At 49.5% G+C, this 19,610-nt stretch overlaps 2 protein-coding genes across 2 annotated transcripts; both read left to right on the top strand.

The window, feature by feature from the left end:
- The first annotated feature begins 639 nt into the window (after positions 1-639).
- LOC311423496 (polymeric immunoglobulin receptor-like) lies at positions 640-10,736 on the top strand. Its single transcript, XM_084497543.1, has 13 exons — positions 640-720; positions 1,131-1,478; positions 1,822-2,154; positions 3,475-3,541; positions 5,071-5,237; positions 5,693-5,786; positions 6,080-6,303; positions 6,764-7,111; positions 7,455-7,787; positions 8,254-8,329; positions 9,165-9,280; positions 9,686-9,735; positions 10,212-10,736. Exons 1-13 carry the CDS (start codon positions 657-659, stop codon positions 10,392-10,394), a joined length of 2,403 nt encoding a protein of 800 aa, XP_084353669.1. The 5' UTR covers positions 640-656; the 3' UTR covers positions 10,395-10,736.
- A 3,085-nt stretch (positions 10,737-13,821) lies between these two features.
- LOC311423785 (triggering receptor expressed on myeloid cells 2-like) lies at positions 13,822-19,608 on the top strand. The gene is given in 5 exon segments (XM_084498214.1): positions 13,822-14,247; positions 16,700-17,044; positions 17,563-17,617; positions 18,125-18,206; positions 18,209-19,608. Coding segments are annotated over 5 exon segments (636 nt in total). The 5' UTR covers positions 13,822-14,207; the 3' UTR covers positions 18,323-19,608.
- The last annotated feature ends 2 nt before the right edge of the window (positions 19,609-19,610 follow it).

The raw sequence follows: 19,610 nt of genomic DNA, 5'->3' as shown, positions 1-19,610 counted from the left end.
GCCGGTGCAGCAAGCACGGCCTCACCACACAGCGCCCACACTTCCCTCACTTCCCTGCAAACCCTCAGGACTTCCCCATGGGCCCCCGCACCAGGGCCCTGTGCAGTTGTCCCACGTACAATAAACTGTGCAAAAGCCCAGTGGCTCCGTTTGGTTCCTCCACCTTGGCACACCGCGGGCAGGCAGCCCACGGGCTCACTGCTGGTCATGGCATTAACAACGAGGGGACTGGCTGTGGTGGAGGAGAGCCGCAGGAGGCATGGCATGGAGAGGAGACTCCCTGCACACAGACCCTGGCCTCTCTGCCACCACGCCTTGAGGGGACTTTGGGCAAGGGCCTGGGCAGGAGGCACCTGGGGAGCACAGAGGGAAGGGCAGGGCCACAGCATAAAAACCTGCCCCATCTCCCAAGCCTCGGAATGGCCGAAGGATCGCCCCGTTGACAGGGGCCAAGCGAGAGCAGCAAAGGACTTCTGGCATCAGGACGGGCCGTGATCTGCTCCCGGCCACTTCCCCAAATGAATCCTGAGCTGCTCTTGTTATTCAGTGTTGTTGCAAAACATGGTAAAGGACTTCCGAGGAAAGGCGAGACCTCAGGCACTTCCTCCAGTGGCGTCAGTGGGAGGCAGGAGGGCTCACCGGGCAGACGCGTTGCAATGGGGCGTGTTGGGGAGGCCATGGAGCTGCGAGTCGTCCTCCTGCTGCCGCTCTGCTTCCCAGGTACGAGGAGGGCTGGGCATGGCTGGGGCTTCCCATGGGACACCCATCCCCAGTCCTGCTGCCTGCAGGGCCCTGCAGTGGTGGGACAGCGATACCGATACCGGCTGTCCTGGGGGCTGGGGAAGGGAAGGGAAGGGAAGGGAAGGGAAGGGAAGGGAAGGGAAGGGAAGGGAAGGGAAGGGAAGGGAAGGGAAGGGAAGGGAAGGGAAGGGAAGGGAAGGGAAGGGAAGGGAAGGGAAGGGAAGGGAAGGGAAGGGAAGGGAAGGGAAGGGAAGGGAAGGGAAGGGAAGGGAAGGGAAGGGAAGGACAAGCCCCACTTCAGAACACCCCACACCTGGCTCCTCCAGGCTCACAGTCCACGACAGCCCTGCACCAGCTCCCCTCTCCCTCACCACTTCTGGTATTCGCAGGTCTCCAAGCCCAAACACCTGGGGAGCTGAGCCAGCGCGAAGGAAGCGACCTCTTTGTGCTGTGTCCTTACCCAGCAGAGCGTGAGTACCGGGATCTGAAGTCCTGGTGCCGCTGGATAGATCAACAATGTCATCTTCAAGTGGCAATAATTGACACAATAACAGAGTCGTACACAGACCGGGCCAGACAGGGGTACATTACCATACAGGATGACCCCATACACAGGATTTTTTCCATCACAATGACTGACCTCCGGGTAGAGGATTCAGGCACATATTTCTGTGCTTATAGGAAAGGCTGGCAAAGCTATGTTCCACTGAAGACGATCTCACTGACTGTTTTCAAGGGTGAGTACCTTTTCCCCACGCAAACTCCTGTCCTGTCAGGAGGCAATGTCACTGCTGCCCCGCTCCATCCTCCTCCCGCACACAGCAAGTGACTTCCCCCGACCTCATCCATCAGCCCCCACCCTCGTCCCCTCGCTTGCCGGCTTCCCTGCTTGCAGAGCACAGGGTGATGGAGCCCCGCAGACCCTGCTGTCCCCGAGGTGCACGGCTCCCTGCGGCCCTGCCCAAAGTGCCCTGCCTGAGCTGATGGCCACAGCCTGGCCCAGGTGCCTGGATCATGCCAGGAGATGGATGGCCTTGTGCTCCAGATTGCGGGTCAGACACCAGGTTTGTTGTTCTGCAGAGTTCCACAAGCTGGAGTTGGACAGTCTCTCTGTGCAGTGCCTGTACCATGACCTGGGTTACCGCTCTGTAAGAAAAGCCTGGTGCCGAGCTGTAGGTCAGACTGACAGGTGTGAACTCGTGGTGAGAACAGATACCACTTACACATGGGGTATCAGCAAAGGCAAGAAAGGCAGAGCCTGGATCCAGGATGACCCCTGGAAAAGGACCGTCACCATCACCATGGAGAAGCTGCAGGCACAGGATTCCGGGATGTACTGGTGTGCACTCTACACGCCCAACGCAACCATTAATTTCACCCGGATAATGGAGGTCCGGCTCTCTGTGGCCAAGCGTGAGTACCTGCTGGCAGATTTTGGCCTCGCCTCCCTTGCTTGCTCTCCCTCCTGACTGCTGCTCCACTACTGAGAACTTGACCCTCTCTCCATCTCTGTCTCTCTGTCTGTCTGGTGGACATGATTTTGGTTGCCCTGGCGCCCTGTGGATCCAAAGCCCCAGCCCTTCAAGCCCTGACAGCTCTGAGCAGAGGCTCAGGGAGGTTCCCCAAAGCTCCCACAGATGGGGCCCTCAATACAGCTGCTTCCCACACGGCTAACCTAGGGCTCCAACAGTGGCTGAGGGTGAGCACTGGCCTGCAGGGACCCGGGGCTGGTTGTACACTGTACACTCACATTCCTACTCGCCAATTCCCTAAGAAGCCTCTGTGCTGCCCAGCTTCACACACCTCCCAGTTTTTCCCTGCCCAAACCACACACAATTTTACTTTCTCACAGTCTCCATGCCATACAATAGCAACAGGGGTCTGAACTGACCACACAGCTGTGCCGTGTTGTTTCCCTTCTGTGAGGGAAGCTACAGTCATCTGCACGGAGGTGTTTCTGTCACTCATGCTCATGATACCACTTCTGTTCCTCTAAGGCAACTCATCCCTCAGCTTTCAAAGGCTATTTCATAGCAACACAGACCTAGACCTGTATGTTGAAGATTATCTTACCGCTAGATTTTCTTTCAGGGTTACCTTTGAACAGTAAGTGATACTATTAGGCACCTGATTGCAGCAAACCAGCACCATGCTGTGGCCTGTCAGGAATTTGGCAGAGCAGCACCTAAGGGATATGGCAATCCAGAAGCCCAGAGGGGATGGCCTAATGCTCTAGGTGAAAATCCTGTCAGGAGGGACTGAATACACTCTAGGCAAGCAAATTCCTGCAGCACAAGCTCCCCTGGTGCACAGAACCAGTCCTCAAAGTGATTCCCACAGCCCAATCTTTCACAGACAATGCTCTTTGCGTGCTTCTTCCAGGCTTCTGTCTGCTTCTGCACAGGGCTGTTCAACACCTCCCTGCTACCTGCAGATCTCTGCCAGGGAGCTTTTCTGCCTGCACTTCCAGCACTTCTGCCACGTCTTGGGCTGGGTTCATGGAGCAGGGCTCCTCGGCAGCTCCTTGCCTCTCCCTCCCACCTTTCCATCCTTCTGCTGCTTCACCTGCTCCTGGGAGCTCTCGAAGACATGGGTCGCAGTCTGGGCGCCTCGTCTGTGTTGCCTGTCACAGCACGCCCAGAGTTACACCCATGGTAGCAATGGCAGGGACACTCAGATGGGGGATGCACAACAGCCCAGAAATTGTTCTTCTCTTCTTGTTTGTGATTGCAGGACCAGCTGTAACATCGTTGTCAGGCACCAGTCAAAATTACCTTCCTGGCAACAGCATACAAGCAGGGTAAGGCAAAAAAAAAAAACAAAAACAACAAACAACAACAACAACAACAACAAAAACACCAAAAACCTATGTGCTTGAACACAGACAAGCATTACTGATGTCCTGTCCATGGCAGTCCTGTCTTCCTGGGGGAGGCAGCCTCTGGGCATTGCAAAGACTCCTGCTTACAGAGGAGCTGGGTGGGACAGGCATCCTTACAGTGGACGACCTCTCCTCTTCCAGTTCATGCACAGAGCCTAATTACAAAGGGAGAAGTGGACAGATGAAATCATCTCCTAGCTTCCTGGGAACTGCCTTCTTTCCTCACTCACTGCCATGTGGAAATGAATCCACATGGTCACTGTCACTATCTGCACTCTTTGCCTTTCCTTATTTCCATGTTGTGTGAGGAAAGGGTATTATCAAGTTCTTGTAGTGTGGAAGGGGATAAATTAGAATATGTCTTTGGAAGAGGAGGCCACTTTTGGAAGTGTATTTGAAACCCCATTTCTACGGGGATTCTCCTGCAGAATCACAGAATGACTTGGGCTAGAAAGGACCTTAAGGATCATCTTGTTAACCCTCCCCTGCCCATGGGCAGGGACGCCACCAGCTAGGTCAGGCTGCTCAGGGCCTTGTCCAACCTGATGCTGAACACCTCCAGGGCTGGGGTATCCAGAACATGTCTGGGCAAACTGTTCCAGTGTCTCAGCACACACTGAGTGAAGAACTGCCTCCTAACCTCTAATTGAAATCTCCCCTCTTTTTTTTTAAAACCATTCCCCCTTGTGCTGTCATTATCTGATTGAGCAAAAGGTGCTCTCCATCCCTTTTATAAGCCTCCTTCTAAGTACATAAAATCACAATGAGGTCACCCCAGAGCCTTCTCTTCTGTGTGCTGAACAGCGTCAGCTCTCAATCTTTCTTTGCAGGACAGCTGCTCCGGTCCCTTGATCATCTTTGTGGCCCTCCTCTTGAGCCACTCAAACAGCCCCACATCCTTCTGGTGCTGGGGGTCCCAGACCTGGACGCAGCACTCCAGGTGGAGTATCACCAGGGCAGTGCAGAGGGGAACCATCCCTTCCCTCCTCTGCTCCTGTGGTGATGCAGCCCAGGATGCAGTTGGCCTTCCCGGCTGCAAGCTCACTGCTGGCTCATGTCGAGCTTTTCACCCACCTGAACCCCAAGTCCTTCTCCCCAGGGCTGCTCTCAGTGAGGTCTTCTCCCAGCCGGTCCTCATGTCCGGGATTGCCCCAGCCCAAGTGCAGCACCTTGCACCTGGACTTGTTGAACCTCACGAGGTTCATGTGGGCCCACTCCTCCAGCCTGCCCAGGTCCCTTTGGATGGCATCCCTTCCTTCTGCTGTATGGACTGCACCACCCAGCTTGGTGTCATCTGCAGCCTTGCAGAGGGTGTGCTCGGTCCCACTGGCTGTGTCGTTGATACAGATACTGAGAAGGAAGGATGAAGGACAGCATCTCCTTCTGGGTGAAGGCCTTTTTTCTTCCATGGACTGATCTGCTCCCTTTCCTTTCTGTTTCCTTGACAGCTTATGGAGCTTCACCCTTTGGGCCCTCCTAGGATTCTTCATCAATAAGGTGCTGATCATCTTGCTCCTCGTTTTTCTTCAGAGAAGGGGACGCTGGCCTCCCTCTTTCTTTCAGAAATGCAGGGCAGCAGAAGGCAGCCCTGGACAGCTGCCTGAGGAGGAAAGGAGCTGACGCCAGACCTGGGACGAAAAGGATCTCTGTTTCTAAGCCTGGAGACATGTCCCGAGGGAAATCCCAACCTGCAAGCTGTTGCCCCTGAGCTCCAGAGAACCCAGGCCGGCCTCCCCCACGAACCGAGGCCCGCTTTCTCCCCAGGCTTCTAGCACAGCAACTCCTGGGGCTCCTCAGGGCAGAAAGCAGCCCACGCCTGGCAAACCCTGCCACGCGGCCCAGGCTGGGCTCTGCCACCCACCTGCCAGCTCTGCCAGGGGCAGCAGGTCACCACTTCTTGCCTCAGAGCCGCTGCAGCAAGCACGGCCTCACCCCAGAGTGCCCTCACTTCCCTCACTTCCCTGCAAACCCTCAGGACTTCCCCATGGGCCCCCGCACCAGGGTCCTGTGTGGTTGTTCCACGTCCAATAAACTGTGCAAAAGCCCAGTGGCTCTGTTTGGTTCCTCCAGCTTGGCACACCGCGGGCAGGCAGCCCACGGGCTTGGTGCTGGACATGTCATGGGCAACGAGGGGACTGGCTGTGGTGGAGGAGAGCCCCAGGAGGCATGGCATGGAGAGGAGGCTCCCTGCACAGAGCCTGGCCTCTCTGCCACCACGCCTTGAGGGGACTTTGGGCAAGGGCCTGGGCAGGGGCCACCTGGGGAGCACAGAGGGAAGGGCAGGGCCACAGCAAAGGACCTGCCCCATCTCCCAAGCCTTGGAAATGCCAAAGGAGTGCCCCGCTGCCACTGGCATGAGGGCAGAGCGTGAAATAGCCAAGGGAGAGCAGCAATGTGCCCCTGGCGTCAGGATGGGTCGTGCTCTGCTCTCGGCCACTTCCCCTAACGCACCCTGAGCTGCTCTTGTTATTCGGTGGCCTTGCAAAATGTGGTGAAGGACTTCCGTGGGAAGGCAAGACCTCAGGCACTTCCTCCAGTGGCGTCAGTGGGAGGCAGGAGGGCTCACCGGGCAGACGCATTGCAACGGGGCGCATTGGGCAGCCCCCGGCAATGCCCCTGCCCTGCGCTTGAGGAGGCCATGGAGCTGCGAGTCGTCCTCCTGCTGCCGCTCTGCTTCCCAGGTACGAGGAGGGCTGGGCATGGCTGGGGCTTCCCATGGGACACCCGTCCCCAGTCCTGCTGCCTGCAGGGCCCTGCAGTGGTGGGACAGCGATACCGATACTGGCTGTCCTGGGGGCTGGGGAAGGGAAGGGAAGGGAAGGGAAGGGAAGGGAAGGGAAGGGAAGGGAAGGGAAGGGAAGGGAAGGGAAGGGAAGGGAAGGGAAGGGAAGGGAAGGGAAGGGAAGGGAAGGGAAGGGAAGGGAAGGGAAGGGAAGGGAAGGGAAGGGAAGGGAAGGGAAGGGAAGGGAAGGGAAGGGAAGGGAAGGGAAGGGAAGGGAAGGGAAGGGAAGGGAAGGGAAGGGAAGGGAAGGGAAGGACAAGCCCCACTTCAGAACACCCCACACCTGGCTCCTCCAGACTCACAGCCCACGACAGCCCTGCACCAGCTCCCCTCTCCCTCACCACTTCTGGTATTCGCAGGTCTCCAAGCCCAAACACCTGGGGAGCTGAGCCAGCGCGAAGGAAGCGACCTCTTTGTGCTGTGTCCTTACCCAGCAGAGCGTGAGTACCGGGATCTGAAGTCCTGGTGCCGCTGGATAGATCAACAATGTCATCTTCAAGTGGCAATAATTGACACAATAACAGAGTCGTACACAGACCGGGCCAGACAGGGGTACATTACCATACAGGATGACCCCATACACAGGATTTTTTCCATCACAATGACTGACCTCCGGGTAGAGGATTCAGGCACATATTTCTGTGCTTATAGGAAAGGCTGGCAAAGCTATGTTCCACTGAAGACGATCTCACTGACTGTTTTCAAGGGTGAGTACCTTTTCCCCACGCAAACTCCTGTCCTGTCAGGAGGCAACGTCACTGCTGCCCCGCTCCATCCTCCTCCCGCACACAGCAAGTGACTTCCCCCGACCTCATCCATCAGCCCCCACCCTCGTCCCCTCGCTTGCCGGCTTCCCTGCTTGCAGAGCACAGGGTGATGGAGCCCCGCAGACCCTGCTGTCCCCGAGGTGCACGGCTCCCTGCGGCCCTGCCCAAAGTGCCCTGCCTGAGCTGATGGCCACAGCCTGGCCCAGGTGCCTGGATCATGCCAGGAGATGGATGGCCTTGTGCTCCAGATTGCGGGTCAGACACCAGGTTTGTTGTTCTGCAGAGTTCCACAAGCTGGAGTTGGACAGTCTCTCTGTGCAGTGCCTGTACCATGACCTGGGTTACCGCTCTGTAAGAAAAGCCTGGTGCCGAGCTGTAGGTCAAACTGACAGGTGTGAACTCGTGGTGAGCACAAATATCACTCACACACTGGGTATCAGCAAAGGCAAGAAAGGCAGAGCCTGGATCCAGGATGACACCTGGAAAAGGACCATCACCATCACCATGGAGAAGCTGCAGGCACAGGACTCCGGCGTGTACTGGTGTGCACTCTACGTGCCCTACCCAACCATTCGTTTAACCCGGATAATGGAGGTCCGGCTCTCTGTTTCTAAGCGTGAGTACCTGCTGGCAGATTTTGGCCTCGGCTCCCTTGCTTGCTCTCCCTGCTGACCCATGCCCCACCACTAAGAACCCGACCCCCTCTCCATGTCTGCTCTCTGTCTGCACAAGCTTCTGTCTGCTTCTGCACAGGGCTGTTCAACACCTCCCTGCTACCTGCAGATCTCTGCCAGGGAGCTTTTCTGCCTGCACTTCAAGCACTTCTGCCACCTCCTGGGCTGGGTTCATGGAGCAGGGCTCCTCTGCAGCTCCTTGCCTCTCCCTCCCACCTTTCCATCCTTCTGCTTCTTTGCCTGCTCCCGGGAGCTCCCGAAGACACGGGTTGCAGCTTGGGTGCCTTGTCTGTGTTCTCTGTCACAGCACACCCAGAGTTACACCCATGGTAGCAATGGCAGGGACGTTCAGATGGGGGGTGCACAACAGCCCAGTAATTGTTCTTCTCTTCTTGTTTGTGATTGCAGGACCAGCTGCAACAACATTGTCAGTCACTAGAGTCACCAGTGAAAATCACCTTCCTAGTAACAGCACAGAAGCAGGGTAAGGCTAAAAAAAAAAAAAAAAAAAAAAAAAAGCCAACACCAAAAAGCCTCTGAGCTTGAACACAGACAAGCATTACTGATGTCCTGTCCATGGCAGTCCTGTCTTCCTGGGGGGAGGCAGCCTCTGGGCATTGCAAAGACTCCCGCTTACAGAGGAGCTGGATGGGACAGGCGTCCTTACAGTGGACGACCTCTCCTCTTCCAGTTCCTGCCCAGAGCCTAATTACAAAGGAAGAAATGGACAGATGAAATCATCTCCTAGCTTTCTGGAAATGTAGTTGCCTACCTAACTCTTTGTGGTATTCTCTTTGCAGAAATAGGAACCCTCTGTTTCTGTCCCAAAGCCTGTCTTGACTTTGTTTATTCCTGTCCATGAATAGTTAACAGTGTAGTAATACTTGGCTAGTATTTCATTCTTCACTTGCCAGGCTGTTAAATGTCAAGGATTTTCTTTCCCCATTTGGTATCTGTTGTCATGAATACTACATAAGCGCCCAAGAGTACAATCATACATCATCTTCTAGTTTGCAAGGTGCAGGAAAATCTAGGAGGAAAAAAGCAGTACCTGCTTCAGAGAGCCTGGAATTGTGCTCTGTACTTTAAATAGTGGTTTGTTTTAAAGGGACAAATAGTAAGTTTAGCAAAAACTCAGAAGGCACAGCCAGTTACAACAATCAAGACAGAATTCCTCCCAAAGAACCTGAATCCCTCCTTCCAAGTACATGAAAGCTATTCCTGCCCCTTTTTTTGGTTCCCGTTTGGTAATGGGCTATGCCAGCATCATACCGTGCTGTTATCTAACACTGGTAACTCCTTTGCTCTTCCTGCTTTAGCCAAGGTGTAAGCACCTACATCATAATATCCACGGTCCTGTACCTCCTGCTCATCCCCGTAGTTATTATCTTGATAACATTGTGCATCAGGCACCGCAGAAAGCTGAAGAGAAGAGGTATGTGGAAACCGGTGATGCCTCATTTTCTATTCTGTCTTTCTTTGACCATCATTTTTCCACTCCAAGTGAGCTTACTCTCAACTCACTGTGCCCTGGAGAAGATAAGGCATGCACAGCCTGGGAAGCCTCAAGGGGGGGCTCCTTGTTGTGACCTCCTCTCACAGTGAGTCAAAGCCACGTTCCTCCAGACATGCACAGAACGTGTCCTAACATTTCAGAGAAGTAAAGTGGGGGCAAAGTGTTCACCAGATTCGGGGTAGATGGGTCCCATTGGCACACCCATCGCTTCATTCACTCGGCAATCCCAAAGCCTTTCCCCAAACTCTTGTAGCACAGACAATACCCATGCATTGTCACAGATTTCTCTGTTCCTAAAACCTATGGTTATGGTTCTTTGCAAAGGTAACAGGCAAGCAGAGGACATCTATGACAAACCAGAGGACACAACGCAGGTAAGGAAAGTGATTTATTTCCCACACTGCACCTAAATCCCTTACCAATAATCTGTAAGGAGCTGGCTGACGCATGGGATGAGGGCCTTCATGCTCACTTTTGGCTGTGAGCATTAGGGGAAATGGCATTTAATGTCACCAGAGAAAGGAATGTTGCTAGATGGAGAGAAAGAGGGCAATGGAAGGTAACTCCACTGGGGAAAACAAAACAAACAAAACCAAACACGGTGGAGCAAATTATAGTAATTTCTGAGAAATGACTCAAAGACTAGAAAGCAAGGCTAGAAGATGAGGTTGTAACAAATATCAAGGAGAGGAGATGAAGGAAAGAATTTTCTGTCCTTTCACCTCTGTCATGACCAAAGGTAACATTTTACATGACTTCTCCTTTACCCTAGGAAAATCTCGTTCCCTTGATAATAGCTGTGTCTTGGTGCTGAATCATGCTGACAGTTGTTTACCCTTTCTTTTCATAGCTTGAGAGCACTGAAAGAATGGAAACTCCCAAGGATGACAGCAAAGACCTAAAATATGTTACCCTGGACTTTAAATCCCAACACAGCCCTGAGGAACCTCTCTACTGTAACGTTGAACCAGATCAGGCTCCCAAGAACCCCAAAGATGAAAATGTGGAATATGCTATCATTGCACGCAGTTAATGGAAAAAAAAAAAAAAAAAAAAAAAAAAAGAAGAAGAAGAAGAAGCACAGAACCCCACAACAATCCCGCAACAGGAGGAAAGAACTGGAAAAAAGAACTGGAATAGAAAGTGGGAATGTGGAGTAGAAAATGTGTGCATGGACACTGGGGAAAGAGCTACGGTTTTGCTGTCATGTGTATGTTGCCTATACATTCTAAGACCTCTCTCCTATTAGAAGCCAGTAGAGAATTTTGTCACAAGTATGCAGATTCTCTCAGGCCAGACAGAGGTGCTGGTTAATTCTCAGGATCCCTTGCACATTTGCTTTTTTTGATTCTATTAAAATGCAGACTCTTATGGAGAGGCAGGTGTGGAGGAGTATCCTTTTGAAAAAGAGCAGTATCTGCCTGGCCATGGGTGGGTTTGGTATTTCAACTATATTCACTGGTAGAAGCTCTATCCCACTCCCAAGGGTTCAGTTATTATGGCCAGGCAAACTTATTCCAATATTCTAGGATTAAACTCTCACCTTGCTGCCATTGGGTTCATTTGCCATGTTATGGGTGGGGGATTTGAGTTCTGGAATATAGGACTAAGCAGAACCAACATCTGCCTGATGGCAAGTAGCTTGAGTACTTCAACAAGCCGAAATACTGCATTGCAAGTTTGTAAACTGAAGGCTCTGCTATGTAAATATGAACACTAGAAGGTCTTCCAGCTAAAAAATAGTGATGCATATATGCAATACATGTACTTTTCGATACTTTATGCAAATCCCTGTATAGCCTATACTTATCAGTCTGCTTAGGTAATAATTAAGATGGTAAGAGGCTTTTAAACTAAAGCCAAATATCTAGATGTTGATCAAGAAGAGCATGCATGCTGGATTTCGGGTAGGGGGGAATAGTGAGGGTGATATCACTACTGAGTGCAAGTACAAACATCCCTTTATGGAGTGCAGAGGGTTCTGGGGTGGATTCAGTGTGTGGATTACATTCATGAGAGCCTTCAACACTATATCCTCTAGACATCTCAATTATTTCCCAGCTTGAGGGTTGAATTTGCTGTCATGGTCATCTGCAACTACAGCATATTTATGGAGTCTCTGAGGCCTGTACGCTGAAAACAGAATGAAGGAACAGGTGAAATGTGAAGTTACAGTTACGGCTTTCCATGTGTAGCTTGTGCAGACTACCCCATCCTTGCACCATGTCCTAACTGGAGACTCTTTACTCTGTTTAAAAACTTCTGGCTGGTCTGCTGTTCTACAGCCTCTGTTCCTCACCAACCGCCTGCTTAAACCAAAGCAGTGTAGAATAAAGACAAGTAGGGAGAACACAGAATCACAGAATCATTAATGTTGAAAAAGACCTTCAAGACCATCTGGTCCAACCATAACCCTACCACTACTATCACCCACTAAACCACATCCCCAAGCACCAAGTCCAACCTCTCCTTGAACATCCCCAGGGATGGTGACTCCACCACCTCCCTGGGCAATCCCTCCCAATGCCTGACCACTCTTTCTGAGAAGAAATGTCTCCTCATTTCCAATCTGATCTTCCTCTGTTGCAACTTGAGGCCATTCCCTCTGGTCCTATCACTGGTTATCTGTGAGAAGAGGCTGACCCCCAGCTCCCCACACCTTCCTTTCAGGTACTTAACCCAACCTGTCCAGGTCCCTCTGCAGGGCCTCCCTACCCTCTGGCAGGTTGACACTTCCCCTCAACTTGGTGTCATCTGTAAACTTACTGAGGGTGCACTCAATTCCCTCACCCAAATCATCAATAACAATATTAAAAAGAATGGGCCCCAACACCAACCCCTGGGGAACACCTCTTGTGACCTGTCACCAGCTGGATTTCACTCCATTCACCACCACTCTCTGGGCCCGGCCAACCAAACAATTTTTAACCCAGCACAGTGTACCTGACCAAGCCACGGGCTGCCAGCTTCTCCAGGAGAATACTGTGGGAGACCGTGTCAAACACTGAGGTCAGGGTGCCAGGAAATGACCACCAAGATGCGTGTTTCTGCAGAAAGGAAGGAAGGGAACAACATGCGGTACTACATTAGAGGAATGGAGAGGGCACTGGGGTGTTTTTGAACAGAATTTGTCTTGCTCTGCCAGCTGCAAAGATGAGCCCTGATATAGCTATGAGGAAGGTCTTGTACAGACAGTTGCACAGAGCAAGAAACTGGTAGGCTGAGCAAAGAAGTTGCAGGAAGTATGACAAAGACAACAGAGGAAGAAGCAGAAGAGGGCTGTTCTCAACATCAGGTGATATAACAGAAGGGAAGTGACAGTACTTTAAGAGTGGATTATTTACTGATGTAAATGTCCAAGTGAGTCAAACATGTAATTTATTTATGGATCTCCAGTGTAGCTCTGATACAGGTTGGCAATTTCCAGGAGTTGCCAAAGGAACACTGGACTGGCAGGGACCTGATCAACCCCCTGTTATCCTGAATAACCTCGCCATAAATTATCAAACATGTATTTCCCATGCACTTGGTCTCTACCCTTCACTGTTATGAGACATCTTTGCATCTCTGCAGGAATCCACGAACCAGCCAGACTAAGACATAGCTCTGTGCTTCTGCAGCACTTTGCTGTACTTTTAACAGCACTCCCCAGCTTATTCACCAGTGCTGCCAGAGAAAACCAGCATGCCTACTTCCAGCACTCTTTATTATTTTTTATTTTTTTACTTTTTGCTACAGCATGGAAAGCAAGATCCAGCGGCTTCTTCTAAAGTCACAGAGGACCAGAAATGCATGTGAGGTTTCATGGGAAAGCTCATCAGGGCCTTGGATACCATTACTTCCCTGTTTCTGCTGGGCATACCCTAAATTATACATTTGCTGTCTTTATTTAGCAGTCATCTGGTGAGCAATGAGAAACTAGTTTGCTGGGTGTCAGCTCAATTCCTCTAAAAGACCAAAAGCCCCAGCACTTTTTCAGCTGCACCAAGCTCTGCAGACAGGTGGCAGATTAAAGGGGCCTGAACCTCTCGTTATTCACAGGCCAGTCACATCCAGCTTTCCAATCGGTTTCTCTTGCAAAAGCTGCAGCAGGGAAGCTGATTTTTTCTTTGAGAATGTCAGGGTTTCCATGTTTATCTCGACCCGAAAGGAAGAAAAATGGTTCCAGAAATGGATCATCCAGCCCATGATTCCCCTAACTATTTGCTATTCTTGCAGTCAGTTACAATGGGTCAATCAGCGGAAGAGTAATAGTAAAAGACAATCAAGTGGAAGAAATACATTTTCAGGTTCACAGTTGCTTCTGATCAAAGAGAATCCAGATTTGTGCTTAGTGGAGCAACAATGAACAAGAGCTGGAATGTGTAAGAGAATTTTTAGGTGCTATGAGTTACCATTTTCTTAAACACTAACTAGAGGAAAGAAAAAGAAGGCACGTTTATTAATGGGTAGACCTGCATGTTTATCTGCCAGTTTCAATAAGTTAGGAAGCAAGGCTTTACCAGCACTAGCATGGAAGATCTCCAAGTAAATAAATCAAAAAATAAAAAGGGCAGCCAGTCAGTTTGCTAATGCTACTGGAGACCATCACATGATGTTCTCTTTCGGTCTGTCTAGACTAAACTCTGGCGGTGAGTGGGCAATGCTGATGCCTGAATTTTCAGCTTGTGAGAGAAATACCCGTCCCTGACGAATTGCTCAATACACAGGCTGAAAAAGATGCCAAGTTCCTGTGCTCATTCCTTCCGGCAGAGCAAGGAGGGGGGAAAAGCAAGCTGCTCTTGGGCAACAATCCTTTTTGCTTTTGTCCAGACTCATCTCTTGACTGCTTCTCTGCTGGACAGACATGGAGAAGCTCACGCACCTCATCTTGTTGCTTTTGTCAGGTAAGAAAGCATGCATGGCCTTGGGTTTCAGTTAACGGGCAGGGTAAAGGACTGGTGTAAACTTTAGATCTGTGACTCACATAAGATTATTGATAATACCACAGGAAAAGACTGCACAGGCCATGAGATACAGTAGCTCCTTCTGGATGCAAAGGCATCTTCATGGTAGCATGCAGCTCTTCGGAAGACCAATAAAAACTCTTATTATGATTGAAGTTTGCTCTTTTCTCTCAATTTAACAAAGGGCCGGCAATGATCCAAGCACTCACCTTTTCTCGCAGTGATCCTTTTGAGTTATAACAGGAGTCTTATGTGCCTTCTGAGAGTGAAACTGCAAAATCCTACTTGTTTGCATTCGTAGGGGGTTGAATGTAAAATGCAGCAGCTGTGGTTCTAGAGGAGGAAAATAAAATTCATTGAAGCAGGGGCCTCTCCTCTGAAATCTTAGGCATCGCAATAAGCCAAGAAGAACATCTTTGTAGAGGGCAACACTCCTAGTCTCTATTTTCAGCTTGGACAGCAATGTCCACTTGCAATGAGAAACCAGGCACAGGATCTAGCTGGTATTCCCAGCTCAAAGCGTCCCCTCTGCAGCCAAATTCTGGAGAGGCTAGATATCTGAAAGAGTGCACAGAAAGGTAATAGATGTAGGCTTTGGGAGCACAGAAACCTATCTCAATTATGACAAAAATCTGAATGAACTTGGAAAAAAGTCCACTATATTGTTTCCGGAAGCAAGCAACAAGGGAGAACAAACAGTAAAGGACCTGTCAGCAGAATTGGCTGAAAAGATAATGACACAGTTTTTCCACAGGGGCATCAGCAAATCTTTAAATGCCATGACTCTGATCAAGACATTTTTGCAGAGGTGTTTTTGGTCAGTAAGAGAAATACCTGGGGCTGCCAAGGAACTGAAGGTAACTGAACGAGGGGCAAGGAACGGTCCACAAGAGAAATAAGAGAGGGAGTTAACATGTTTAGTTGGCTTGCACAGGACTGGACTGGGCATGGAGAGAGGTAAACCTTGACTGGAAGTACCCAGTGGAGCAAAATATCAGGATAAAGGCTTGTAGGTGTTAGATAATTGGAGAGCATAGCTCCACTTTTAGGCTTTCTTCTAGGAAAGCCTGAAAGACCATCAGTGGTTCTTTTTTTTTAGTTTACAATTCACTCAGAATTTTTATGATTATTTTAAGACATATTATTAAAAGGCTCTGCCAGCTCAAAGTCCTTACAATGACCTATTTTTTTAAATTTACTTCTGTTTTAGTGTTACGTATGGTTTCACAGAAGCCTCAGCCTTTTTCACTAGAAATACAAATACTTTTATAAATACCACACTGCACTCTTCCCCAGAATTATTTATAGTTAAGATGGTCCCTTCTGTCTTTGCCCACCACAAAGAGGAATGGAAATCAGAAATAAGGAACTAAAGCCAAAAAAAATAAAAATATATATATATATATATAAAAAGAAGCTGAAGATCAGTTATCAACAGGATTAAAATTAAAAGGATATTAAAAGACAGGGTGAAAACATCTGCTGACTCTGGAATCAGGACTCGGATTAAGAAGTAACCTGCTAAACAGCTAGCTGGGCACTTGTAGGTATCACTTCCAGCATCCACCAAGGCTGTTTTGCTTCCCTTTGGCTGTGTAAAGCCCTTAAAATTGGGGTAATCTTCATGGGCATTTACTGCAAAGGACCTTTTCCACAGCAGAGTGCACACTGGAGCCAAATCCGTACTTCTGAACATATGTGGAATCTATACCTTTGAACCTTGCTGCAGCTGTATTCAAGTAGGCAGGTCGGATGCTGCAAAGTAGGGGTGTTACAGCAGGACAAATCTGAGTGTTACTCAGAAACAACTGGTCATTATTGTGTCAAGCTGTGTTTTGATGATTTGCCTTGTGAAAAGACCTCTTAAAAGCCAAGCCAGTTTGCCTGGCGCCCAGTCAATCTACTTAAATACCCAGCTTCATGCTCCTCAGAACAAGAGGAAAATGCAAGTTTATTTTTAATCCCCCAGTCATGCTGGCCAACTGCTTCCTCTTAATGGGCAGGAGCCCAACGACTACAGCAAGCGTGATGTGGTTGCGCTCCAGACTGCAATCCACAGCCGTCACCACAGGGCCAGAAGGGGAAGATGAAGACCAAAATTGGCTGAGCTTCAGAAAATCTGAAATATTAATGGAACGGTTACCTCAGTCCCTACCCCAAGAGCTGCCTGGCACGAGCCAGATGACACACCGGTCAAAAGGGTCACTACTGACATATTTCAACAAAGTCTGAACCAAGACTCTCATGAGGGAAGCAGACAGGTGAGCCAGCCCTACAGTTGGCAGCAGTCATCATTAGAGTTGTAAAAGAGGGAAATGGCATTTGTTTAGCCTAAACACGGTGATAAGCAATAGATGTAAAAGAGATGTGGCTCACCGCTTTCTCCTTCTAGCATCCTGTGCTGCAGACAACGTCACCCTGGTGTACGGAGTGGAGGGGGGGACCATATCTATCAATTGTACCTATAACCCCTGGCAGCAGCGGTGGAGAGAAAAGAGCTGGTGCAAGCAGATCGATGAGACCAAGTGCCAACACGTGGTGAGCGCCCACCGCTTCTGGCTGCCCTTCCTGAAGAACAGGAACGGCACCACTGCCATCAGTGACGATGTACACAAAGGGGTCCTGACGGTGACCATGAAGCGACTCAAGAAGCAGGACGCTGGGCTGTACCAGTGCAGGACTGACTTCTTGGGGGAAACAAACACCTTACAGAAGGTGCAAGTGAAAGTGCTGACAGGTAGGTCCTGAGGCTCTGTGTTTTATGAGTTCCTGAGTTTTAACTTAAATTTCACGTGTCTGCAGATGTCAAGGCCTTATTTTGGTAAACATCTACTTTCCTAAGGAAGTACCATGCTTCACTGTCTCTTTTTAGTTCCTAATTTACAGCAACCACTACAGACATCTAACACAGAATCACAGAATTTCTAGGTTGGAAGAGACCTCAAGATCATCGAGTCCAACCTCTAACCTAACGCTAACAGTCCCCACTAAACCATATCCCTAAGCTCTACATCTAAACGTCTTTTAAAGACTTCCAGGGATGGTGACAGAATCACAGAATTTCTAGGTTGGAAGAGACCTCAAGATCATCGAAACACACGTCATCTATAGTTACCCAGATTAATCTCCTAGCATGCAGCTCATTGTCCAGTCTCATCTTGGTTGCCTGTGCCTAACTGGAGCACTGGTTTTGTGAAACCAACGGGTATCACGCAGAAACACTTGCAGACTAAACTGTTCTGTTTCTGTCATCAGCTGTCCTGGAAACCCAAATGCCAGAGGAGCCTAGAGCTGTTCACAGCATCTCCAGGTAAGCCATAAAACTTTTTCTCAGGCCGTGAACTCTAACTTTCCTAGGACTAAACTAGATTAGCATCTGCACCTCTGTTTGAAGCTGAATACCACCACAGGCATATTCTCTGCCTTTTCCTAATCCATGACAATTCTCAAAGCTGCTGTGTAGTTTCTAAACGGAATGCAGTGCTTCAGGGACAGGCAAAACAAATCCTGCAGATCACAATTTAATGGTAGACTCGGCAATGCTGGGTTAAAGATTGGACTAGATGATCTTGCAGGTCTTTTCCACCTAAAACAGATTCTATGATTCCATAATTTATTCATATATGAGACCTTAAAGTTAAAACTTATAATAGTTGTCCTAACCCCCAAGGCTCTGCTATGCCCAGGCACGGGGCTTGTCACATGAGATGCTACCATCTTTGTACTTTATACTACCAAGATACAAGAACTTTTTTAAAGGTTGAACCATCCCCCTCCTTGCTAAGCCTTTTTTTGTTGTGCTTATGGCTCCCCATAGCATCCATCCTGAAGCTGACTTCACTGTCTTCTATGTCTTTGGCGGACTCCTGGCTGTCAAGCTTGTGGTGGCCGTGCTGATCTTTTTGTCATTAGCAAGAGTGGGAAAAACAGAGAGACAGAGGAGAACAACTCAAGCTTGAATGAACAGCGGGTCCTCCCTTTCCCTGGTGACCTCGTAAAGCATGCACGAGATTGAATCAGCTCCTCCTCAAGAGCGCTGCATAGAGCTGAACCAAGACAATCGACAGGGAAATGAACATCAATCATTTTCCGGCAAAGCTTTGCCACCTGCTGCAAGAAAGAAAAGGATGACCCACGGGACATAGGTATTGACAGACCTATCGCCCTAAAGAGGGAATGTCACCATGTCACCTTCTCTCATTGCCACTGACCAACTTTTCCCAACACAACCGAAGTGAAAGGATGCTGCCAGCAACACCTGAACCTGGTGGAAGGAGATGGAACTGGGGGTTGGGGGGAAGGAGGAATATGAAATATTTTTGTCAAGAGATCCAGCAAAGACTTACCTATGTGCAAAGATGCTTCCCCAGACACAGTAAAGTTGACAGAGCTCTGCTCCATTTTCCCCCAGCTCAGTGCCAGGCCAGACAATGCTTTGTTGTAAATAAAAGTACAGATATACCAGTGAACATAAACAGGAGTTCAGGTAATGCAGCTCAAGCACCGTGTGTTCTTGTGGAACTCATGAATGCACACACAGACAATGTAAAAATTTTAAGACATGGTTCTGTCAAAATTCCCCAAGGAGCTTTTGATTCATTGAAGAGCTAATAGCTTTTTTCAGCATGTCCTGTACCTCTACAAAACCACTGAACGCTTCTTCCAGAAGCATGAAATATAACCAGAAGTGTGTGGTTTGTACTGAAAGCCAGTGTTATCGTCTAGAAATTAGTTTTGTAACTGAAACTCCACCCTCTAATGACTGACCTTTTTGCTATACTTATGGCGATGCAGTGCTCTGCTATCACCTCTAGTCACTGCAAGTAACTGCTCCATACCCAGGCAGTTATTCCAGAAACTTATCTCCAGCATCACTCCACTGGGGTCTGGATTGAGACCCGTCGATGTGGTGTTATTTCACAGTACTGCCAGGTGACAGGTTCTCTTTTCCCAAAGTGACCAGCTCCCACAGATTTCCTCTGGCAGAATGGATGCCAGAGTGGACAGTCGGTGTGGAAAGAGATGCGAAACTGCAGAATGTAACAGAAAGGGATGTGAAGGCTACGCACAACCCTGAGCCTGCTTCCTCATTTCTCAAGTGAAATGTTCAAAGCATAAACTCTTTGTGCTTCTCCCTGCCTTTCATCTGCTTTCTCAAGGGGATGTTACCAACATGATCGTTGTTTATCATTCCCCCAAATGAAGCTGCATCTAACTGCCCAAACACCCCAAACCCAAGGCTACATATTTCTGTATTTCCTTGCATTGCCTACAAAGCTAAATAAAAAACTGATTATCTTACT

Source organism: Aythya ferina (genome assembly GCF_964211825.1).
Source record: "Aythya ferina genome assembly, chromosome: 25".
Taxonomy (NCBI): domain Eukaryota; kingdom Metazoa; phylum Chordata; class Aves; order Anseriformes; family Anatidae; genus Aythya; species Aythya ferina.
Note: the sequence above shows the minus strand (reverse complement) of the source record. Positions and strands in the feature narration are given on the sequence as shown.

Excerpts from the sequence above, each read along its gene's own strand:
- LOC311423496 (XM_084497543.1), top strand. The coding sequence starts at position 657 with ATGGGGCGTGTTGGGGAGGCCATGGAGCTGCGAGTCGTCCTCCTGCTG. Across the intron at positions 721-1,130 it reads GCTGCCGCTCTGCTTCCCAG|GTCTCCAAGCCCAAACACCT; the intron begins GTACGAGGAGGG and ends TGGTATTCGCAG. Across the intron at positions 1,479-1,821 it reads CTCACTGACTGTTTTCAAGG|AGTTCCACAAGCTGGAGTTG; the intron begins GTGAGTACCTTT and ends GTTGTTCTGCAG.